This window comes from Tachysurus vachellii, chromosome 25, assembly GCF_030014155.1.
Source record: "Tachysurus vachellii isolate PV-2020 chromosome 25, HZAU_Pvac_v1, whole genome shotgun sequence".
Classification (NCBI taxonomy): Eukaryota; Metazoa; Chordata; class Actinopteri; order Siluriformes; family Bagridae; genus Tachysurus; species Tachysurus vachellii.
The window spans coordinates 3,974,858-3,994,436 of record NC_083484.1 but is presented as its reverse complement, the minus strand read 5'-3'; the positions used below and the strand labels follow the sequence as shown (position 1 = coordinate 3,994,436).

At 36.7% G+C, this 19,579-nt stretch overlaps 1 protein-coding gene across 1 annotated transcript; it reads left to right on the top strand.

Moving 5' to 3' along the window:
• Nucleotides 1-1,301: 1,301 nt before the first annotated feature.
• Nucleotides 1,302-17,138, top strand: hephl1a (hephaestin-like 1a). The gene is made up of 20 exons (XM_060861460.1): nt 1,302-1,601; nt 3,802-4,046; nt 7,949-8,161; nt 8,251-8,427; nt 8,750-9,004; nt 9,631-9,802; nt 9,949-10,088; nt 10,966-11,097; nt 11,178-11,383; nt 11,762-11,915; nt 12,087-12,299; nt 13,058-13,277; nt 13,368-13,507; nt 14,093-14,221; nt 14,325-14,425; nt 14,541-14,766; nt 14,935-15,074; nt 15,185-15,338; nt 16,474-16,506; nt 16,638-17,138. Exons 1-20 carry the CDS (start codon nt 1,441-1,443, stop codon nt 16,703-16,705), a joined length of 3,279 nt encoding a protein of 1,092 aa, XP_060717443.1. The 5' UTR covers nt 1,302-1,440; the 3' UTR covers nt 16,706-17,138.
• The last annotated feature ends 2,441 nt before the right edge of the window (nt 17,139-19,579 follow it).

Below are 19,579 nucleotides of genomic sequence, written 5' to 3'. Positions count from 1 at the left end.
GATAAACAATAGGATGGATTGAATCAACATTCCTAAACAGAGCTTTGTCAGGGCTGTTCTAGAAACATGCATTGCTATTAGCTTTTTTTTTTAAGTCTATTCTTGTACAGGATATCTGGCAAATTAGTCATTCTCATGTTGAGCAAATCACTAACAGCTTATCAGTTAGAACCTCTTTAGCTGAAGATAGGAAACAAAATTCCTGTAGCTATCCTGCAGTTGACTCAAATATATTGTATTTTTTTAAGATCAATATGTATTTATCAAGTAGTTTCAAGGAAGTGGATTAATCAAGTAAAACATGCAACTTCTCTTAGTGGTTCTTACTTCCTGAAATAGTCAAACATTTATATCATATCATAGATATATGTAGGAATGAGTGGACAAATTCACTGAAATATAAATATATAACATTATTACTTTATATGTTTATACCATATGTGTAAAATACCTTATTGCTTACTGTCCATATGATTGTAACTTTTGCTCAAATTAGACACTGAGCTTTTTAGTCACTTATTTAGGTTGAAGCATATTTTTCAGGAACTATACTGATAAATTCAGTAACTAATAGGAAAGATCCCTGAACCTGAATTCTATCCCAGGGACTAAATGCTAAATCAGCCTGAAACGCATGTATTGGAACTGAGAGAGGAAACTAGGACGTTTCCTCGAACGTTTGTACGAGGCAAACGTAGGCAAACAAGTAACCGGAAAGCCATCATAAAGCTTGACTCTGTCGGGTACACCGAAAATAACCGTTATCCATCCATCCATCCATCCATTTTCTACCGCTTATCCGGGGCCGGGTCGCGGGGGCAGCAGTCTAAGCAAGGACGCCCAGACTTCCCTCTCCCAAGACACTTCCTCCAGCTCTTCCGGGGGAATACCGAGGCGTTCCCAGGCCAGCCGAGAGACATAGTCCCTCCAGCGTGTCCTAGGTCTTCCCCGGGGCCTCCTCCCGGTTGGACATGCCCGGAACACATCCCCAGGGAGGCGTCCAGGAGGCATCCGGAACAGATGCCCAAGCCACCTTAGCTGACTCCTCTCGATGTGGAGGAGCAGCGGCTCTACTCTGAGCTCCTCCCGGGTGACCGAGCTCCTCACCCTGTCTCTAAGGGAGCGCCCAGCCACATAACCGTTATCCTCGTGCGGATTATCACTTTTTCGTTCTTCTTCTCAAGAGAGAAAAACAGAGCGTCAGGGCAGGGCACAGTGACGAGACGTTACTTTCACTTTCGACACAAGCTCGTCCTCTCTCTCTCTCTCTCTCTCTCTCTCTCTCTCTCTCATACACACACACACACACACGCACTCTCACACACACACAGTCCTGGGACAGCGAACGCGTGTTTCTGCTCTTCTCATTCGCGTCTCTTCATACTCGGGGAAAACACGAGCTAAAACTGAGCACTCGTCTCATCTGCGACTGTTCCTACAATGAATGGAAGAATCGTGAGTTTTTTTCTGACGTTTCTGACCGTTCTGGGTTCGTGCCGATGTCTTACGAGGACATACTATCTCGGGATTCGCGAGGTGGACTGGAATTACGCAGCGAGTGGACAGAATCTTATCAATGGCCAGAAAATTGATCAAGACCCGTAAGTTCAATTGTTTTGTGTTTAGTAGACGCCATTTGATTTCATAGATTTGAACATCTCAACTGGCTTACATAATGTTTGGTGTAAATAAAAGTGTTTTGACTTGTGGAATTCAATATATGTTTTTTTTGTTATCGGGGTAAGAAAAGTAGTAAAAACAACAACAACGTCTGTGAGTGTGATCGATCGGATGCATCCATGAGCTCCTATGTCTGGCACTGCCTCAAACCCCCTGTTCATTTTCCATTAAACTATATTTTCATGTCGCTTTATATAACTGATATTCTCAGGAAGCAAATTTACAGATAAGCGGATGTATTTACATTTCAAATGAGGTGACATTTTGAGAGGAGGCAGACCTGGAATGGGAAACCACCCAGTTTTTCGTGTTGTGGTGAAAGTATCTTCAGTACAAATCAGCATTAGATTATCCTCTCAAGATCCAGAAAGTGAGCCAGATGTGCAGAAGTATGCTAAGCAGAAGAAACAGGATGAAAAAAGCAGAATCTTCTCAGTTCATGCTCCCAGATTACTAAGATTAAATTCACTGACTTTTTTAGTTTATGTCTAGTTTATGAGAACTGGTGAAACAACTTGTTCATAATGAAACAACTTGTTCCGTTTTAACTGAATTCTGACTTGCTGCATGTTTTTGATTCTTATCAGATGGCAGGATGTGCCCTCATTCTACTTAATGTGACTTAAGGCGCATGTGTGTTTGATCTGACACAGAAGAGTCCTTCTATAAATGTTAATAAATGTCTTTGCACAGAAAACATCAAGCTTTCCACAATGGTAAAGTCTTCAAGACATATGACTATTTATGGTCATTATTAACTTCAAGAAACAGGAACAGGAACTTTTAGATTTTTTTTTCCCAAAATAGAACCGCTTTCAGGGCTTAATTCCTTATTTCATGTAGTGATCATTTCTAAAAAAAAAAATGTAAAAAAATGTTAAATTCCAGACTGTAAAATAGTCCCACCCACCGATCTGTTTAGCTTTGGTGCAACCAGTTTTATTAACACGTGAATACAAATCAGTGAATGAAAAAAACACGTGAATACAAATCAGTGAATGAGCTGTGTGGCTTTGTTATATACAGTCCTTAGCCCTATCCCACCTTTAACCCTATCCCACCTTTATATACAATCCTTAACCCTTTCCCACCAGACTGTAGTCATTTACATCTGAAACCAAATTATGTTTTGTTACAGTCTTTTGTGAATGTTAGTATTAGAATAGAGCAAGGATTTACAATTTCGAATGTCTGAGACCATTTCAAATGCTAATGGCACTTTAAGTTAGACCTTTACATTTGAAAAAGACCAGAGCACTATCAGTGTGGTGTCAGATTCTCATATTAACAGACACTTGGACTTAACCCAAGTTATCTTTTGCAAATTCAGAGCTCACATGACAGACTTTTGTTTAGCTGACTCTGGAAAGGGATGTGATAAACTGTTAAAACAGTGAGGGGTGGATTATGAGGTGCCAGGACCTTTTGGCTACAGCCAGTAGAATCCATTTGCACATTGTAATCCCTTTTCACAGTTGAGCTTCAAGTTCAGTGCAGCTTCTGGTTTATGTTAAACAGGAAAAAACCATTAAGCTATTTTAAAATACCTTATGTTATTACTCAGGAATCTCTATTATTGACCAGCATCATCATTTATTTTTGCCATGTTGCGATTGTTAAGTCTCTAGTATTGTTGATGATCTGTAATGGTTTCTTGCACTTCACTGTTATTATTTATTTACCAGTTTCATCAGAATCATTTATTCGATTGCTTCAAAATCCTGCAGTAAAATCACTATTGTTACATTTCAAAATTTTTATACACTCAACTGATTTTTGCCATTTGATGACTTTGGCTTCTAATAAAACACAACCAGTGCATGTATTATGTGCATAGACTTATATACTGATATTTTATTGCCATGACATTTCATAAAATTATTTTACTTTTGCATCATCTGATGTAACACAGAATTTAATTTATAACTTATTTGGAAAAAAACATTCTGTAAAAAGCATCTCGTATGCTAGCAGCTTTATGTATAATAACCATGTATAATGTTTTATAACCATGAATGTTATAAGCTGACTTGCCCTAAAAATATTTTCATCTGCAATGAAATCTATGATACTTATGACTACTCTTTCTCCCTTTTTTGTTTCTCCTCTCATTTCAAAAAGGGACGCCTCCATATTTCTGAAAAGGGGTCTGACCCGGATTGGTAGTGTGTACAAAAAAGCTGTCTATAAACAGTACACAAGTGACACTTTCTCTACTGAGGTCCATAAGCCAGAATGGTTGGGATTCCTTGGACCCGTGATCCGTGCTGAAGTGGGTGATGACATTGTGGTACACGTGAAAAACTTTGCGTCTCGACGTTATTCAGTCCATCCTCATGGAGTCTTCTATGAGAAGGACTCTGAAGGTAGGTCTCTGTTGTTGATTTTAGGAGGGTTCTGTGAAACACACATTCACAAGTATTGTAACAAGTGCGACATTTTGTTTTTGGTGACTAAGATACAAGACATAAAGACAAAAACCTTTTGAAAACGACCTTTATAAGAAATTGTCACGTCTTGTTTGTCCTTTAGTACATTTTCAAGGGATTGCAGACAAGCATATTTCAATAATATGTATACAATCTGTTGTTGTATTGCCTAGTGAATCTTTCATTTTTAATGAGATCTAGAGAATTTCCTGCACTTGACAAAGTACATATATCATGCAAAACTCACCTCAATCTGCTTACACTGCAGTGTTACTTTCTTAACACTTGTCATCATTATCACTTATCTGCATTATCTTTTAAGACTCATGTACAAACCAGAATCCTACAGTTGTGCCACAGCATCCAGAAACTCCTATAATAACCTAATGAACTAATGAACTCTCTGTTGGTTTCCGGGAATGACCTGGACTGAGAAAATGTGTCAGAATGAGAGGCAACACACACAAAGATCTGGATCAGTCATGTCCAGCATTTTATGCTTTTAGTAAAGATGTTTTAGTATTGATTTTGTTTTCTGTTTCAGAGCTAATTGCATAAGCTCTTTAGGCCTCTGACTATATCTATTGATTTTTTTGTTTTTTGGAAAGGCATGACAAATTTACTGTAAATAATTTATAATGATGACATTTCTTAATACTCATCAAATCCCAGGGTGTGGTTTTTTGCTATTCATTTTGGCCTGGATCTTTTTTCTGCCAACGATGCCAGAAAATGTCTTTTAAACAGTAGGTATTCAAGTAACTTCACGTTTGTTAGGCAGGTTTTGTGCAGTCTAAATTCAAATGCAACTCTTCAGACATCCATTGCAACATTGGTCTTAATTTAGATTCATGTGTAATGTGAATCTTTACACTATAGCTGGTGCAATCTTTAGTTTCTCAGAGGAAACTTTGCCCACTGAGCTTTGTGACTACAATATGCTATTTAATAAAGACAATGAGAGACAGTTCAATCCCACTAATGATTACTGTTTAAACTTTAAGACTGTTCAGAGTCCTGTTGACTCTGCATGTTGTGCAAAAATAGATGGGTGAGAAGTTAAAGGGATAAAATGTTACAGTGTGCAGAACATTTAATTAGATATTTATTCTGTGAGCCCAGTTTCAGATCCACCTGTGCCAGGAGAATAAAGTCAGTGCAAATCCTCTGACTGTTCAATTTTATCCTATGTTGAATCTTATGTTTGAAACCTATGTTCTCTCCATGGCACTGGACTCCTAAAGAATGAACCCAAGTCTAGCCATAGGGCACAAGGGTTCACTGATTAGTTTGATCAGGATAAATGTGGTGTCAGACACTTGCTATGGCCTTATATATATATATATATATATATATATATATATATATATATATATATATATATATATATATATATATATATATATATATATATATATATAAGGCCATATATATATATATATATATATATATATATATATATATATATATATATATATATATATATACTTTACCTAAGATAATTATTTCAAGAATTATATATATATATATAAAATATATTATATATATATTTTATATATTAATTAAATATATTATATTTATCAATATATAAAATTATTGAAATAATTATCTTAGGTAAAGTTTTAGTTTTATAAACTTATAGAATATACGCCAAGGTGTACAATTTGTTCTGGCAACATAAGTTACATTAAGTTTTACTTTTTCTCCTATTTTTAGTCATTGTCTTCATTCATTGTGGTGTATGTTTCCTCATTATCCAGGTGTGTAGTTTTTTTTTTGTGGACCTGCTTGCCCATATTGTGAAACATTGAGAAATAACAGAATTTACTGGCATAGACGTAGCTAGTCAGCACGTATCTCAGCGTTTCACCTTGACCTCTATGACCAGGCAATCTTGTTGGAAGTGGTGCCAAAGTTCAGTCTGGCAGGAAATTATCTGTAAAATATTTAGAATACATGACAATCCATCTTTCAGGGAACCTCCAGTTTAGTCTTAAATCATTGAAAACTAACTCAGTGAGTCAGAAAACTCAGATGGTAAAAACATAGCACATGGGAAAATCTCAAAGCAATCAAGACTAAAGAAATATGCATCTTACATTAAGATCTCAACACTGACAGTGTGCTACAACACCCACGTTATTTCGTAGTACCATTTCTAAGTACCATGGTTTTCAGACCTAGTTTATTGCATATCAGGGAGAACAAAAAGTAGAGATAGATACAGTTGAGAAGCTTAAGGCCATCTTGCACAACTGAAATAGGATAGCCAACTGGTAAAGTTTGTTCTCTAGTCAAATTGAGCTCTGCTAAATGTTTTCACAGGAAAGACACTCTACAAATACACCCAAGACTCCATGACTATGAGCTTGGTTTACAGGATATGTGAGGAAAATATACTAAAGAAAAAAACTTAAAGTTAAATATCTATCGGATTAATGCAAGCATATTTTTCCAGAACATCCCTGTTTTTTTTATGTTTTTTTTTTTTTGTATAAGCCAGCCCACAATAAAAAAATAGGAAATATGAAATTGTTGATTTGTAGAAACTTAATTTAATCATTAATCATGAACTTTAATTATATGTGCATTTTAACCTATTTTATTTTTTGTGTAAGTTTTTTAATTTACTACACTATGAACTGCGCTGAAATGGTACAAAAGTCCTATATAAATAGGAGTAAATAAATGTAAATATAAATAAATATAAATAAATCCCGGGGGGGGCACGGTGGCTTAGTGGTTAGCACGTTCGCCTCACACCTCCAGGGTCGGGGTTCGATTCCCGCCTCCACCTTGTGTGTGTGGAGTTTGCATGTTCTCCCCGTGCCTCGGGGGTTTCCTCCGGGTACTCCGGTTTCCTCCCCCAGTCCAAAGACATGCATGGTAGGTTGATTGGCATCTCTGGAAAAATTGTCCCTAGTGTGTGATTGCGTGAGTGAATGAGTGTGTGTGTGTGCCCTGCGATGGGTTGGCACTCCGTCCAGGGTGAATCCTGCCTTGATGCCCGATGACGCCTGAGATAGGCACAGGCTCCCCGTGACCCGAGGTAGTTCGGTTAAGCGGTAGAAGATGAATGAATGAATGAATAAATAAATCCCATACATAGGTCTTTTTTGTAGGTATGTCTCTGGATGTAATACTCTAATGTAAACAATCGGAACGGCAAATTTTATTTTTATATTATGTAGTATTCCGCTATTTTAAACCAGGTCAGATTATTTTATTTTATCATCCTCAAGCTCTGTCTTCACTGTGTTAGTATTTTTATGAAAATCTAGTATTTTTAAGAAATCTACTAGATGTGGTTTCCCTTTTCTATTTTCTCTGTCCATAAGACTAAGTTTTTGAGGACTTAAAACTCATGTTGCTGATTCTTTTCAGGTTGTGTAGATACTGTATGTATCTGGGTAGAGAATGCTGTGTCCAACTTGGAAGTGTATTTGAGCTACAAAGTTGGGAAAACATTGTTGTTGTTTGCTAGCATCAATCCAGTCAGCTAATGGTAGTGATGCAATTGATATTTACCTCCAATTGTATAATATATACTGTACATATATTTAGAAGGATTTTGCTATTTGACGCTGTGAGCAGCCAGGTTCATTTATAAACACAAACTGGAGGTAACCTTTCTGATTTTCTGAGTGGGAATTAAGGAGGCATTTTCTTCATTTTTTTTACCTAGTCAGAGTATTATTTAAACACACTGTAATACTGTCTAGCTAGTTAGCTAATGATCTTTTTCTTGCCAAAAATATTATGTGAGTTTACTCTTCCAGAGTTCTACTAATTTGTAGAAATGTCTGTGTTGGTTGAGAACAATATGTACTGTTTACCAGGTGCACTTTACCCGGACGGTACATCTGGTCGCTTTAAGAAAGATGATGCTGTGGCTCCTGGTGAAAACTACACATACTCTTGGAAGGTGACAGAAGAGTTCGCCCCTACCAAATCTGACTCCAGCTGCCTCACCTGGATCTACCACTCCCATGTAGAAGCACCTAGAGACATTGCATCAGGACTTATAGGGGTTCTGTTAACCTGCAATAAGGGTACGCTTCGGGACACACTTCTGCAAATGCATATGTATCATACAACACAAACATTGCTTTAACGTGCATCATACATCTTCTGCTCTCAGGAGTTCTAGACAGCTCTGGAGTACAGCGCTCTGATGTGGATCAGGAGTTCTTCTTGATGTTCAGCGTGGTAGATGAAAATTTAAGTTGGTATCTTGATGACAACATTCGCAGGTTCAGCCCTGATGCTGCTAATCATAAAGGAGATGAAGAATTTCAGGAGTCTAACCTCATGCACTGTAAGCAGTTCAGCATTCGTGTTTTCTTTGTTTGTGACTGTGATTGTTGTTGAGATCAGCGTCTAATTTAGGACGCACTGTAAGCAGTTCAGCATTCGTGTTTTCTTTGTTTGTGACTGTGATTGTTGTTGAGATCAGCATCTAATTTAGGGGTTAAATAAGTACAAACAAGACATTTCTTTTAATCATTCTGTGCCTTTCAGTTCCAAAGTAATACAAAGGAAGTTTTATATCCGTAGTTTCAGTTTCAGTGGGAAGTCCTCTATGAATAATAAAATTCATGTGTGTCACTTTTCTGAATGTTTTCTTTCTCTTTTCCCAGCAATCAACGGTTATGTTTTTGGTAACTTGCCGACACTGAATGTGTGCATTGGAAACACTGTTTCATGGCACCTCTTTGGAATTGGAAATGAAGTAGATATTCATTCTGCTTACTTCCACGGTCACACCCTGCTTGACCGGGGCCACCGTACCGATGTGCTCAGCCTATTTCCTGCCACTTTTGTTACTGCAAAAATGGTTCCCATGACAATAGGAAAGTGGCTGTTAAGCTGCCAAGTTAATGATCACATGAAAGGTATTTTTTTCTGTTTTTATAACAAATAAAAGCCACTGGGTAGAGAAAATAAAACATCAGTTATTAATTTTTTTTATTAATTTTGTAAAAATAATATATATGAAAGTTGTCAATTTAGTATAAAGCAATGCAGCTATCTTTATCATTATCATTTAATGCCCGATATATTTGTATCTATATACTGATCTAAACCTGGCCATGGTTCAAACATTGTAAACCCATAATATCACCCACAACATAACACAACATTCTCCTATACTGTACCTTCTGCTCATGAATGAATGAAGGCTTCTTTGTGTGTTGCATGGGGTCCCACTTCTGATGCACACATTATTTATTCCATCTGAATATTCATATTTAATTATATCTTTAGTATAGTGGGGTTTTATTTTTGGTTAAACCAATGGATCCGACATTGCAATGGTATTTGAAAGTAAAATAGCATGAATTCAGTAGAGCATTACAGACTTGAAACAAAAATAGAACTCATGAATGCACCTGGTCCATCTGCCTTTATCTGTGTGTGTTGGTGCGTGTAAGTGGATTATGTATTTTGACTTCATATGTAAATCAGAATTCTGCCTTATACCACGTCCTCCATTTCCCCCCCCACTGCTGATGAGCAGCAGGTATGCAGGGCTTCTACGAGGTGTCTGTGTGTGAGAAGGGTAATGCTGCACCCACAGTACCTCCCGGCCATGAAAGACATTTCTACATTGCTGCTGAGGAAGTGATTTGGGATTACAGCCCTTCTGGGATTAATAAATTCACAGGTGAACCACTGGACAAGGAGGGAAGGTGATTATACTTGCACATGGTTATTGTGGTGGTGATCTGGTTTGATTCTGCATGTACATAAACAACCATACAGTCTGTAAACAATGTCATAACGCACTTTTAAATATGTCTGTATGTGTGTATGGTTTCTGTTTCTCCCACTGTAGTTTTGCTGCAGAATTCTTCGGTAAAGAGGCTGGCAGGCTTGGAGGGAAGTACTGGAAAGCCAAATATGTTGCTTACAGTGATGACACATTTACCACCAAGCATGAGCAACATGGCTCAGAACACCATCTTGGATTTCTGGGTAAACTGAGACATTGTTTTCTACAGTAGAAGTGTATATGCTGTGACTAAATGTTTCACAAGGGTAGCTATTATGCAGAGTGTATCACAAGTGTAGCTATTGTACATTTTTGCCCATAGTGCTGGAGATGTCTGGTTGCTCAATTGTTTCTCAACCCAGCAGTAACACTGAGAATCAAGTATCTGATCCACTGCTATCAGAACCACACATACTACCAGGGACTTCTGTTCTAAGAACAATCCACTACCTTTATAATACTTTTAATAGACGTTCCAGGCTACGGACAATGATGATACACTCACATTTATATTATACTAATATACTAATGTGACCATCTATATACAAAACCTTTATTCACCACATTACATCATATTGTACTTTTTTATTTGCATATCCTAGTTTGTTAGAAAGTCAGAGAGTAGGATACAGCACCTTAAGATCATTGTTATCCCAGGACCCCAATAGTGACAACTTGGTGGTGCTCAGGTTTGAGCCCCCAGACTTCTGATCATTAGCCTAAACCATTGAACCAATACTACAAACTATGAGTATGTGTATGTATACACTCCTACAAGCAATTTCAGCTGCTGTGTATTGTTCTATGAGCAGCAGTTTGTCTTGGATTAGGCATGCCTTAAACCTTATCAGCAGTTGTGCTGAAATAAAAGAGAACTTATAAAAAAAAAAAAAAAAATTGGTGAGGAACAGGAATACAATTTTCAAAAAATTAAAAAGTTACGATAACTACACGGAAAGTGCATATTAGTCATGTCATTGTTCATATTCTGATATCTAACAATGTCAAATGTGATTAATGTGGTACTAGTCATTTTTAAAAAATGACACACTTTTCCTGTATCTTTCCTGTCATTCATAGGCCCAGTGATTAGAGGTGAACCTGGAGATGTCATTGTGGTAACCTTTCGGAATATGGCATTGAAAAACTTTAGCTTACAACCTCATGGTCTGGCGTATGATAAAGTTTACGAAGGAGCCATGTATCAGGATGGTAAGACAAACACATCCTTTGGTTTACACAGACCTCTTGGGTTGAGTGGAGACATCTTACTTTTTCTTTGTCCTTTTCAGGTTCTCAGAAAGCAGGTGCCAGTGTCGCACCAGGTCACACATTTACATATCGATGGCGGGTGACAGAAGGTCCTTCACCCAGTGACCCACCCTGTCTGTCATACTTGTACTACTCTGCTACAGATCCTGTCCATGACACCAACTCTGGTTTGGTGGGACCGTTGCAGGTGTGCAAGAAAGGAGTTCTGGATGAGAGTGGACGACAGGTACTTTTACAACACACCTACATCAGTTCATCTAGTCATCTAGTGAGCATTGTTTAAAAACAAATGAGATTTACAGAAAGATTTACTGTTAGCAAATCTTCAGGCCTGCAAGTGAAAACTCCTGGAAAAATGTAAATGGGATGTAGCAGTATAAATATATAAATCGCGCTCTCTATCTCTCTCTCTTTAAAATACAAATCTCAGTTGTGAGATCTCTAAGTGTCAGATGAAGCACATGTTAGTCTTCACCCTCTCTGCAAAGCTATCCAGAAAACTGACATTTTTTTTTAACTTCATTAATGCATAAAGCCTCACAGATGGTGATATTCTTGTATTATTGTGAACCCATCTTTTTGTGTTTGTATGTGTGTTGTGTAGCAAATAGGGTCAGAGGTGCAGAAAGAGTTTTTTCTTCTCTTCACCGTGATCGATGAGAATAAAAGCTGGTATCTTCAAAAGAACATGGATAAGTTTGGTAGTGATGATTCAGACCCAGATGATCCAGTATTTCAGGAGAGCAACAAAATGCACTGTAAGCACTTCGGCTGTTTGTATATATCAAATATTAAATATTATGTATATATATATATATATATATATATATATATATATATATATATATATATATATATATATATATATATATGTACATGTTCTTTTAATCCATTACAATGAGTGTGTACGTGTGTGTGTTCCCTCTCAGGTGTAAACGGCTACATGTACGGGAACCTTCCTGCCCTCGACTTGTGTGAGGGGGACCATGTCGTATGGCACATGCTTGGCTTGGGCACAGAGGTGGATATCCACGGTGTTTACTTCCAGGGAAACACGTTTCAGCGGGAAGGCAATACACACGACACACTCAACCTGTTTCCTCACACCAGTGTCACTGTCTCCATGGTACCAGACAACAACGGTAATCTAGCTTCAAGTTTATAATAATAAAAATGTTCATAATAGAAATATTGCCATTATCTGTACCAGTTTAGTGCTCTAAATATCGATTTCTGTATCTGTATTCAGGGTTAAACATTCAAGGTACAGTCCTGTGAAAAAGAAAGTACAACCCTAGTTCATTTCTGTGTTTTGTTTATATGTACATAGCAATTGTGAGGTCCTTACTAAACTCCATACACAAACAAATAACCTAAGTTGACGACAAAAAAAGAATAGAATCCCTTATTTTTGTCACATGTACATTACGGCACAGTGAAATTCTTTCTTCACATATCCCATCTTTGATGGTTGGGGCCAGAGCACAGGGTCAGCCATGATACAGCACCCCTGGAGCAGTGAGGGTTAAGGGCCTTGCTCAAGGGCCCAACAGTGGCAGCTTGGCAGTACTGGGGCTTGAACCCCAATACTCCAATCAACAACCCAGAGACTTAACCGCTTGAGATTTCATGGTTTTTCAAAAAAGTAAACAATACTCATAAACTAGGTGGTGAATAAATAACTAGCCCCTTCCTACTTCCACAATTATTATGAGAGTGATCTCTTGGTCCTGCGACAGGTCATGCAAGTATGGCAAGAATTTATTAAAGTCAACTCACACATTGTGACATTATAGAAGACAGATTTTATGTTGATATGCTTTGCTTTATGAATTTAAATGAATCATCATTTCATTCGAAACTGCTGACATTGCTCTTGGAATTTACTTTTTAACTCAAGGTGTTTTTGGGTTGAGCTGTCGTACAACCGATCACTACCGTGGTGGCATGCGTCAGCTGTACACAGTCAAGAGCTGCACACAGAGCCAGAAACCTAAATCTGAGGTTACAACCTTCAAGCCTGATGTATATATCTATTTGGCTGCTGAAGAAGTGGTGTGGAACTACGCCCCGAACCGGACATGGGAGATGAAGAAACATATGTCTATTCTAAATGAAAGGTCAGTGTTGGTCACTAGGATCCAAATACTGTGTGTACAAATCTCTCACCTTATTTGATATTTTTTCTGTATTTCCTTCTCCTTCCCCAGCCCTGGAAACATTTTCCTGAATAAATCTGAGAGCCGGATTGGCCAGGAATACAAAAAGGTGGTGTACCGCCAGTACACAGATGACACCTTTACAACCAAGAAGCATAGAGGCCCTGATGAAGAGCATCTAGGCATTCTGGGTACAATACACACTGTTTTTACATTGTAAATACTATTTGTATACTTAGTTGAAAATGCTTTTTATGAAGCAAAATAAATATATATTAAAATATTAAGATGTTACTGTTCTACTTTTACATTTTTAATTTGTGCTCCTTAAAGTTCTTTCAAATAATGTAGGAAATATGGTATTTAATAAAACAGATTTAATAATAACAGATGTAAAATTATCAGGTAAATGTAATTTGTCATACTACAATACTCTATGTAGTAAATGAAAAATAATTAAGGATTCAGCCTAACTGTGTTGGAGCATTTTAGTGCTATTATTATTATTATTATTATTATTATTATTATTATTATTATTATTATTAATACTAGATTATAATTAGCATGCCTGGGGTTAATTATCTTGTCGCCAGGGTCAATTTTTAACCTTTAGAAATAATGAATCGGTTCTTACAACGCTTTAAAATAAAAGCTGATTAGAAGATACAGCACCATCCCAGGTCTACAGATGTTCCTTGATGGCATGACCCCAGCAACAAAGAAATGTACAGATTGGTTCCTTTTAATTCTGAGTTTAGGTTTGTTTTTTTTTGCAGGTCCAATTCTCAGGGTAGAGGTTGGTGAGAGGTTGCAAGTTGTGTTTAAGAACAAAGCCACAAGGCCATATTCAGTTCATGCTCATGGTGTGAAGCCCAATGAGCAAAACCTTGCACCAGTTTCTCCTGGTAAACCAGACATTTTAACTACAGAGTACTGATGATTAATGATATTCTCAAACACATTACTTTGCATGCTAAATAATATTGTGTATGTATGTGTGTTTTCTAGATAAGGTTATGAGATATAACTGGACTATCAGTTCAGGTCCTGGACGCACCGATCCCAACTGTATAACCTTCGCTTATTATTCATCAGCTGATTTCGTCAAGGTACAGCATACCTTGTAACACTAGCACTTCCAAGGTGGGATTTCTTTGTATTAAAAGGAAAACAATGCATATTGATGTTTGTATTATTTTTGTTGTGTCTGGTGGACCTTGACAGGATTTGGCTAGTGGCCTAGTTGGACCATTGGTTGTGTGTCGTAAAGGGACTCTAGACAAAGCCAGACGTCGTAAAGACGTGGATAAAGAATTCGCTCTGCTCTTTATGGTCTTTGATGAAAATGAATCTTGGTATCTAGAGAACAATATGGAAACATACCTGCACAAGAGCCAAGAACCTTTCGACAAAGATGATGAAGGATTTATGGAGAGTAACATGATGCATGGTTAGTCACTTTTAGCCGAAAAATTACATTTAGTTGATATAATAAACCCTAGACTGAAAGTAAATCTACATTAATAGAAAGTTCTAAGCTGCTTAGTGACGATGTGTCACTATACAAATTGAATTTGCCTGATTTCTAATGATATCCTTTTCTCCATGCACTGATCAGGCATAAATGGAAAGCTGTATGCGAATCTACTTGGCTTGAGGATGCAGCAAGGAGATAAGACTGAATGGTACTTAATGGGACTGGGAAATGAGATAGATATGCACACAGTGCACTTTCACGCTCAGAGCTTCATATACAAGGTACACGCTCAGAGCTTCATATACAATTTATTTAACTGTATTTACATTTATACGCGTAACCTTTTTATTATGTATACTGTGTAATTAATATCACTTCTCTCCTGTCTCAGACGGATTACCCCCACAGAGCTGACGTGTATGACTTGTTCCCCGGGACATTTAAGACCGTGGAACTGGTAGCAGGAACTCCTGGGACGTGGCTCCTTCACTGCCATGTGACAGACCACATCCACGCTGGCATGGAAACAACCTTCACCATCGATGGTTAGATTTACAAAAGAATTGGATTTATTTTTAAGCTCTGGGAAATATTCTGAGATTTTGGTCTTACGATTTGTACTGCCAGAATGTAGCACGTGTAGCTAAGCATGGAAGATGTTTACTGACATGATGTTTGTTTTTGTCTTAGCAACAGAACTTTAAATATTACTGTTCAATTTAAACAAATCTGCTTAATAAAATAAAAAATGTAAAGCTGGCTAATCTAATTTGTAAATTGACTCAAGATTTCAAGACCCAATTTCTTGAATTAAGTCAATGATTAGATTATTTCCAATTTGCCAATTTACATAATAAAGCTGTAAGATATACTGGTGTCTCATTCAGGGTGTATTCCAAACTCAGTGTTCCTGGAATCATTTCCAGATCCACAGCAACCCTGAAATGTACAACGTGGTTACTGATGAAAATGAGCAAAAAAAAAAAAAACGGAAACAAATTCTGGACAATTGTAACAAGATACAAATCAGATAACAAGATACAAATACAGAATAGGAAGTGTACTAGTCAGTGTTTTAAGAAAGCTTGCCAGGTTTAATAGGCATCTGCTTGAGAGTAAAGTCATCCACTGGGACAGAGTCCCAGAAATGTTTTGTCCCAGAAATGTTCTGTCCCAGAACAGAAATGTTTTACCTTTCATGCGTTTTTTTTTTGTTTGTTTTTTTTTAACAAGACTTTACAGGAGATTTAATTTACACTGCTACATATTGACACAGAACCAACTAAAATCAGGGACAAATAAAAATAGCGACTGGGTTAGAACATCATTCTGGGTGTGTTGGTTGTTATCTACCAACCAATTTGGTTTAAAACCAAATACAGATAATGGTATTACAGATAATTAGTATAAAACTAATACGTAGCTAATTAAACATAATCAGGACTTGTATTAGGATAAAGACTAGGACAAGACTTGTACAGGGATATACTAAATATAATGAACATATTAATTGTCCTCTAAGCTGTATTTATGCCAAAAAGCTGTAGTATAAAAAAAGCACAGACAAACTCTTTGCCATTTAGCATAAGTGACTCATTTAGCATAAGTGACTGTACTATTATTATACTAAATTAAATTATAGACTAAATTATAATAATTTTTTTTTTCATCTTAATTCAGCTAAAGTTTCAAACGACGGACCAAGTGGAAATGGTAGGTTCATTTTGCTTTGAAATCAATAATCTAAAGATCTCTTTTTTCTTGGTTATTTACGGGCATATTCTGTTTTTTTGTTTTGTTTTGTTTTTTGTTTGTTTGTTTGTTTAAAATACACTGTTTTTCAGGCTGTGCAAGTTTGCAGTGTTTTCCACGAATGCTTCTATTCGTCGTTCTGGCATTCTGGCTCCAATGACTCAGATAAGGAGGCAATTCAAGAGACCGGTCAGAAGTGATTTCACTTGTAATTAAGGTTTCCATGGAAACAGGGTGGAAGAGAAGAAAGTACGCAAGTAAATGCACTAAGTAACTCACAAAAAAGTGAGTGAGTAAACTTTTTTTTTTTAATTTCAAATCCCTAGTGTTGCACATGTACAGTTTATGCATTACATCTACACTTCTAATGCTATGATCAAATTTATACATCTTATGTTACCCTCGTTGTTGAAAAGTGTTAAAATGTGAATACTTTTTTTTTGCTGCTCTCAAAACTGCGCCATCTTGTTTTCTTCAGTATTTTAGCACTATATAAATGGATATATGAAATGTTCTAATGAATGATTGCTAAAATAAAACACACATTAAGGATTGTTTGGAGTGTTGAAGCATGCTAGAATAATTATAATTATTATTTGCAATAAAGTTGAGGAAGTGATAAGGAGGTTGATTTCTTTCTTTTTTTCGCTTTGGAAACTCAAGACAGTTTGAGTTATATGACTTGACATCGCTATGTCATTTGAACAAGTACAAATGTTTAAAAAAATTTAAAAAGGTTTTAAATAATACGAAAAAAAAGGACAATCTGAAAATGACACTTTTCATTCACTGAAATTTATATTGTGATTTCACTAGAGAGCAGCTGACTCCTTCATTCTAACGCACTTGTGTGTTTTAAATGTACTTGTGTAACAGAAGCTCCGCCCACACTTTAAGCAGTGATACGGCTGATGTCCCGTGTGAGTGCGCTGGTGTCTTTGAAGATGACTCTGACTATGAAAACTCTTTTCACAATGCAGGCACTGATAGAGTTTCTCTCCCGTCCGCTGGTGTATTTGGAAAGTGTTCTTTATGAGAAAAACTCTTTGCATTGTGCAAGCACTGATACTGCTTCTCTCCAGTGTAAACGCAGCCGTGTCACCGCAAGGTTCTCTGGTGTGTAAAAGTCTTCTCGCATTGCGCTGGTGTGTTTGGAGATAGCATTGCTGAGTAAAACATTTCCTGCAGCTTAAACACTGGTACTGGTACTCATGTATTCCTCACATCCGGTGCTCCTTTCGATTAGTCCTTGGTCTCTCTCTTTTAAAGGCTTGTTCTGGACCATAGGGAAGGATCTGTTCCTCAGAGCTTGAGGAATCATCTCTTTGTGCCTCCTGCCAAAGATCAGTACTGCATTAGAATAGGTGTAGGAAGATATTAGAGAATATTTCCTAGCAAGAAAATACAGGAGACTGGAAAAATGTTGATGACTTGGTCTTCAAAGCTTCATAAACTGATATGAGGAAGAGATTTTTACACACTTCTAACTTTTACCTGTGAGCAAGCAGGAGTGTGTGGAGGTTTTCTGAAAGAATTCTCTGTTCTCTCATCTGAGTCTGTTATAAGAGGTCTAAAGATCTGTGATGCTGGATAAAGTGCAAATAATCATAAGCAGATCTACGAAGAAATAAAAGCATTTCTATATAATTAAACTTTCAATATACATGTCATATAATAAGTAATAATATCAAATAAAATAAAAATAAATAAATAAAAATCATTGATTCGCTGTTTAACATGCCAAAAATTATAAATGTATTAATGATTTAAAAAAATAACAAAATTGTGTCACTAATGGTTTAAACAGCAACAAAAAAATTATACTCAAAGTACATTATTTGATCATTAATATATCATTAATACATTTTTATTTTTTGTGTGTAAAAACAAACTGTGCAAATGTGCGATGATTTTTATATTAATCATTATGTATAATAATATTTTATTGTATATTATTTTTTCTTCCCTTCCTGGTTCAGATAGAGCATTAAAAGAGTAGAAGAGTAATATTTATTGATGGATATGACGACAAATTTACAGTGACAGATCTGACTTTGTGATGGTTAAATGTTTTGTGTTTAAAATTTCAATGAAACATTTTACTGTAGGATTAGAAATAAAAATGTGTGACGCTAAATGTGCTATTTAAGTTTTCATCTTTAGGCACTGTAGTGATGTAGTTATATAAATGTAATTTCCTGAATATTTCCTCACACATTTTATAAAGTCACTCATGAACTTTAGAAAACATTCCTCAAGGGCTACGAGTTCTTTTTTGACAGTGTTAAAAAAACGTATATACAATAGATACAACACCTATATAGTAGTTACAAAAATATATATTTCTGGTAATTTAACCCTTGAATGTTGTTCGTATTTTTGTTACTCAGCCAGTGTTCATGGGTCTGTTTGACCCGCTGCATTTTTGGGTTTTTAATTCAACACAATCAAAAATTTGATGTTAAAATACTCTACAGATGTTTACTTCATCCCAATGACAAGCAATATAAACAGCATATATGGTTAATATTTGCCCTTTACCTTTATTACATCACATTTTTAATTAAAGTGCTACTCGTTTTTTGTTGTTTTTTAATAAAATGTAATAAAAAAAAAAAGAAAATCAAATTTAATCAAGTTATGAGAGGGAAAAAATCAACAAATTTACAAGGAAGCAAAGTTTTTCAAAACTATTGATGTTTATGAGGGGGGCACGGTGGCTTAGTGGTTAGCACGTTCGCCTCACACCTCCAGGGTCGGGGTTCGATTCCCGCCTCCACCTTGTGTGTGTGGAGTTTGCATGTTCTCCCCGTGCCTCGGGGGTTTCCTCCGGGTACTCCGGTTTCCTCCCCTGGTCCAAAGACATGCATGGTAGGTTGATTGGCATCTCTGGAAAATTGTCCCTAGTGTGTGATTGCGTGCGTGAATGAGTGTGTGTGTGTGCCCTGCGATGGGTTGGCACTCCGTCCAGGGTGTATCCTGCCTTGATGCCCGATGACGCCTGAGATAGGCACAGGCTCCCCGTGACCCGAGG

What these genes read in the sequence shown, in the direction of transcription:
- hephl1a (XM_060861460.1), top strand. Translation starts at nt 1,441, where the DNA reads ATGAATGGAAGAATCGTGAGTTTTTTTCTGACGTTTCTGACCGTTCTG. An exon ending in AGGAGCCATGTATCAGGATG is followed by an intron (nt 11,098 to 11,177) that starts GTAAGACAAACA and finishes TGTCCTTTTCAG; the next exon opens with GTTCTCAGAAAGCAGGTGCC. An exon ending in CGACGGACCAAGTGGAAATG is followed by an intron (nt 16,507 to 16,637) that starts GTAGGTTCATTT and finishes ACTGTTTTTCAG; the next exon opens with GCTGTGCAAGTTTGCAGTGT.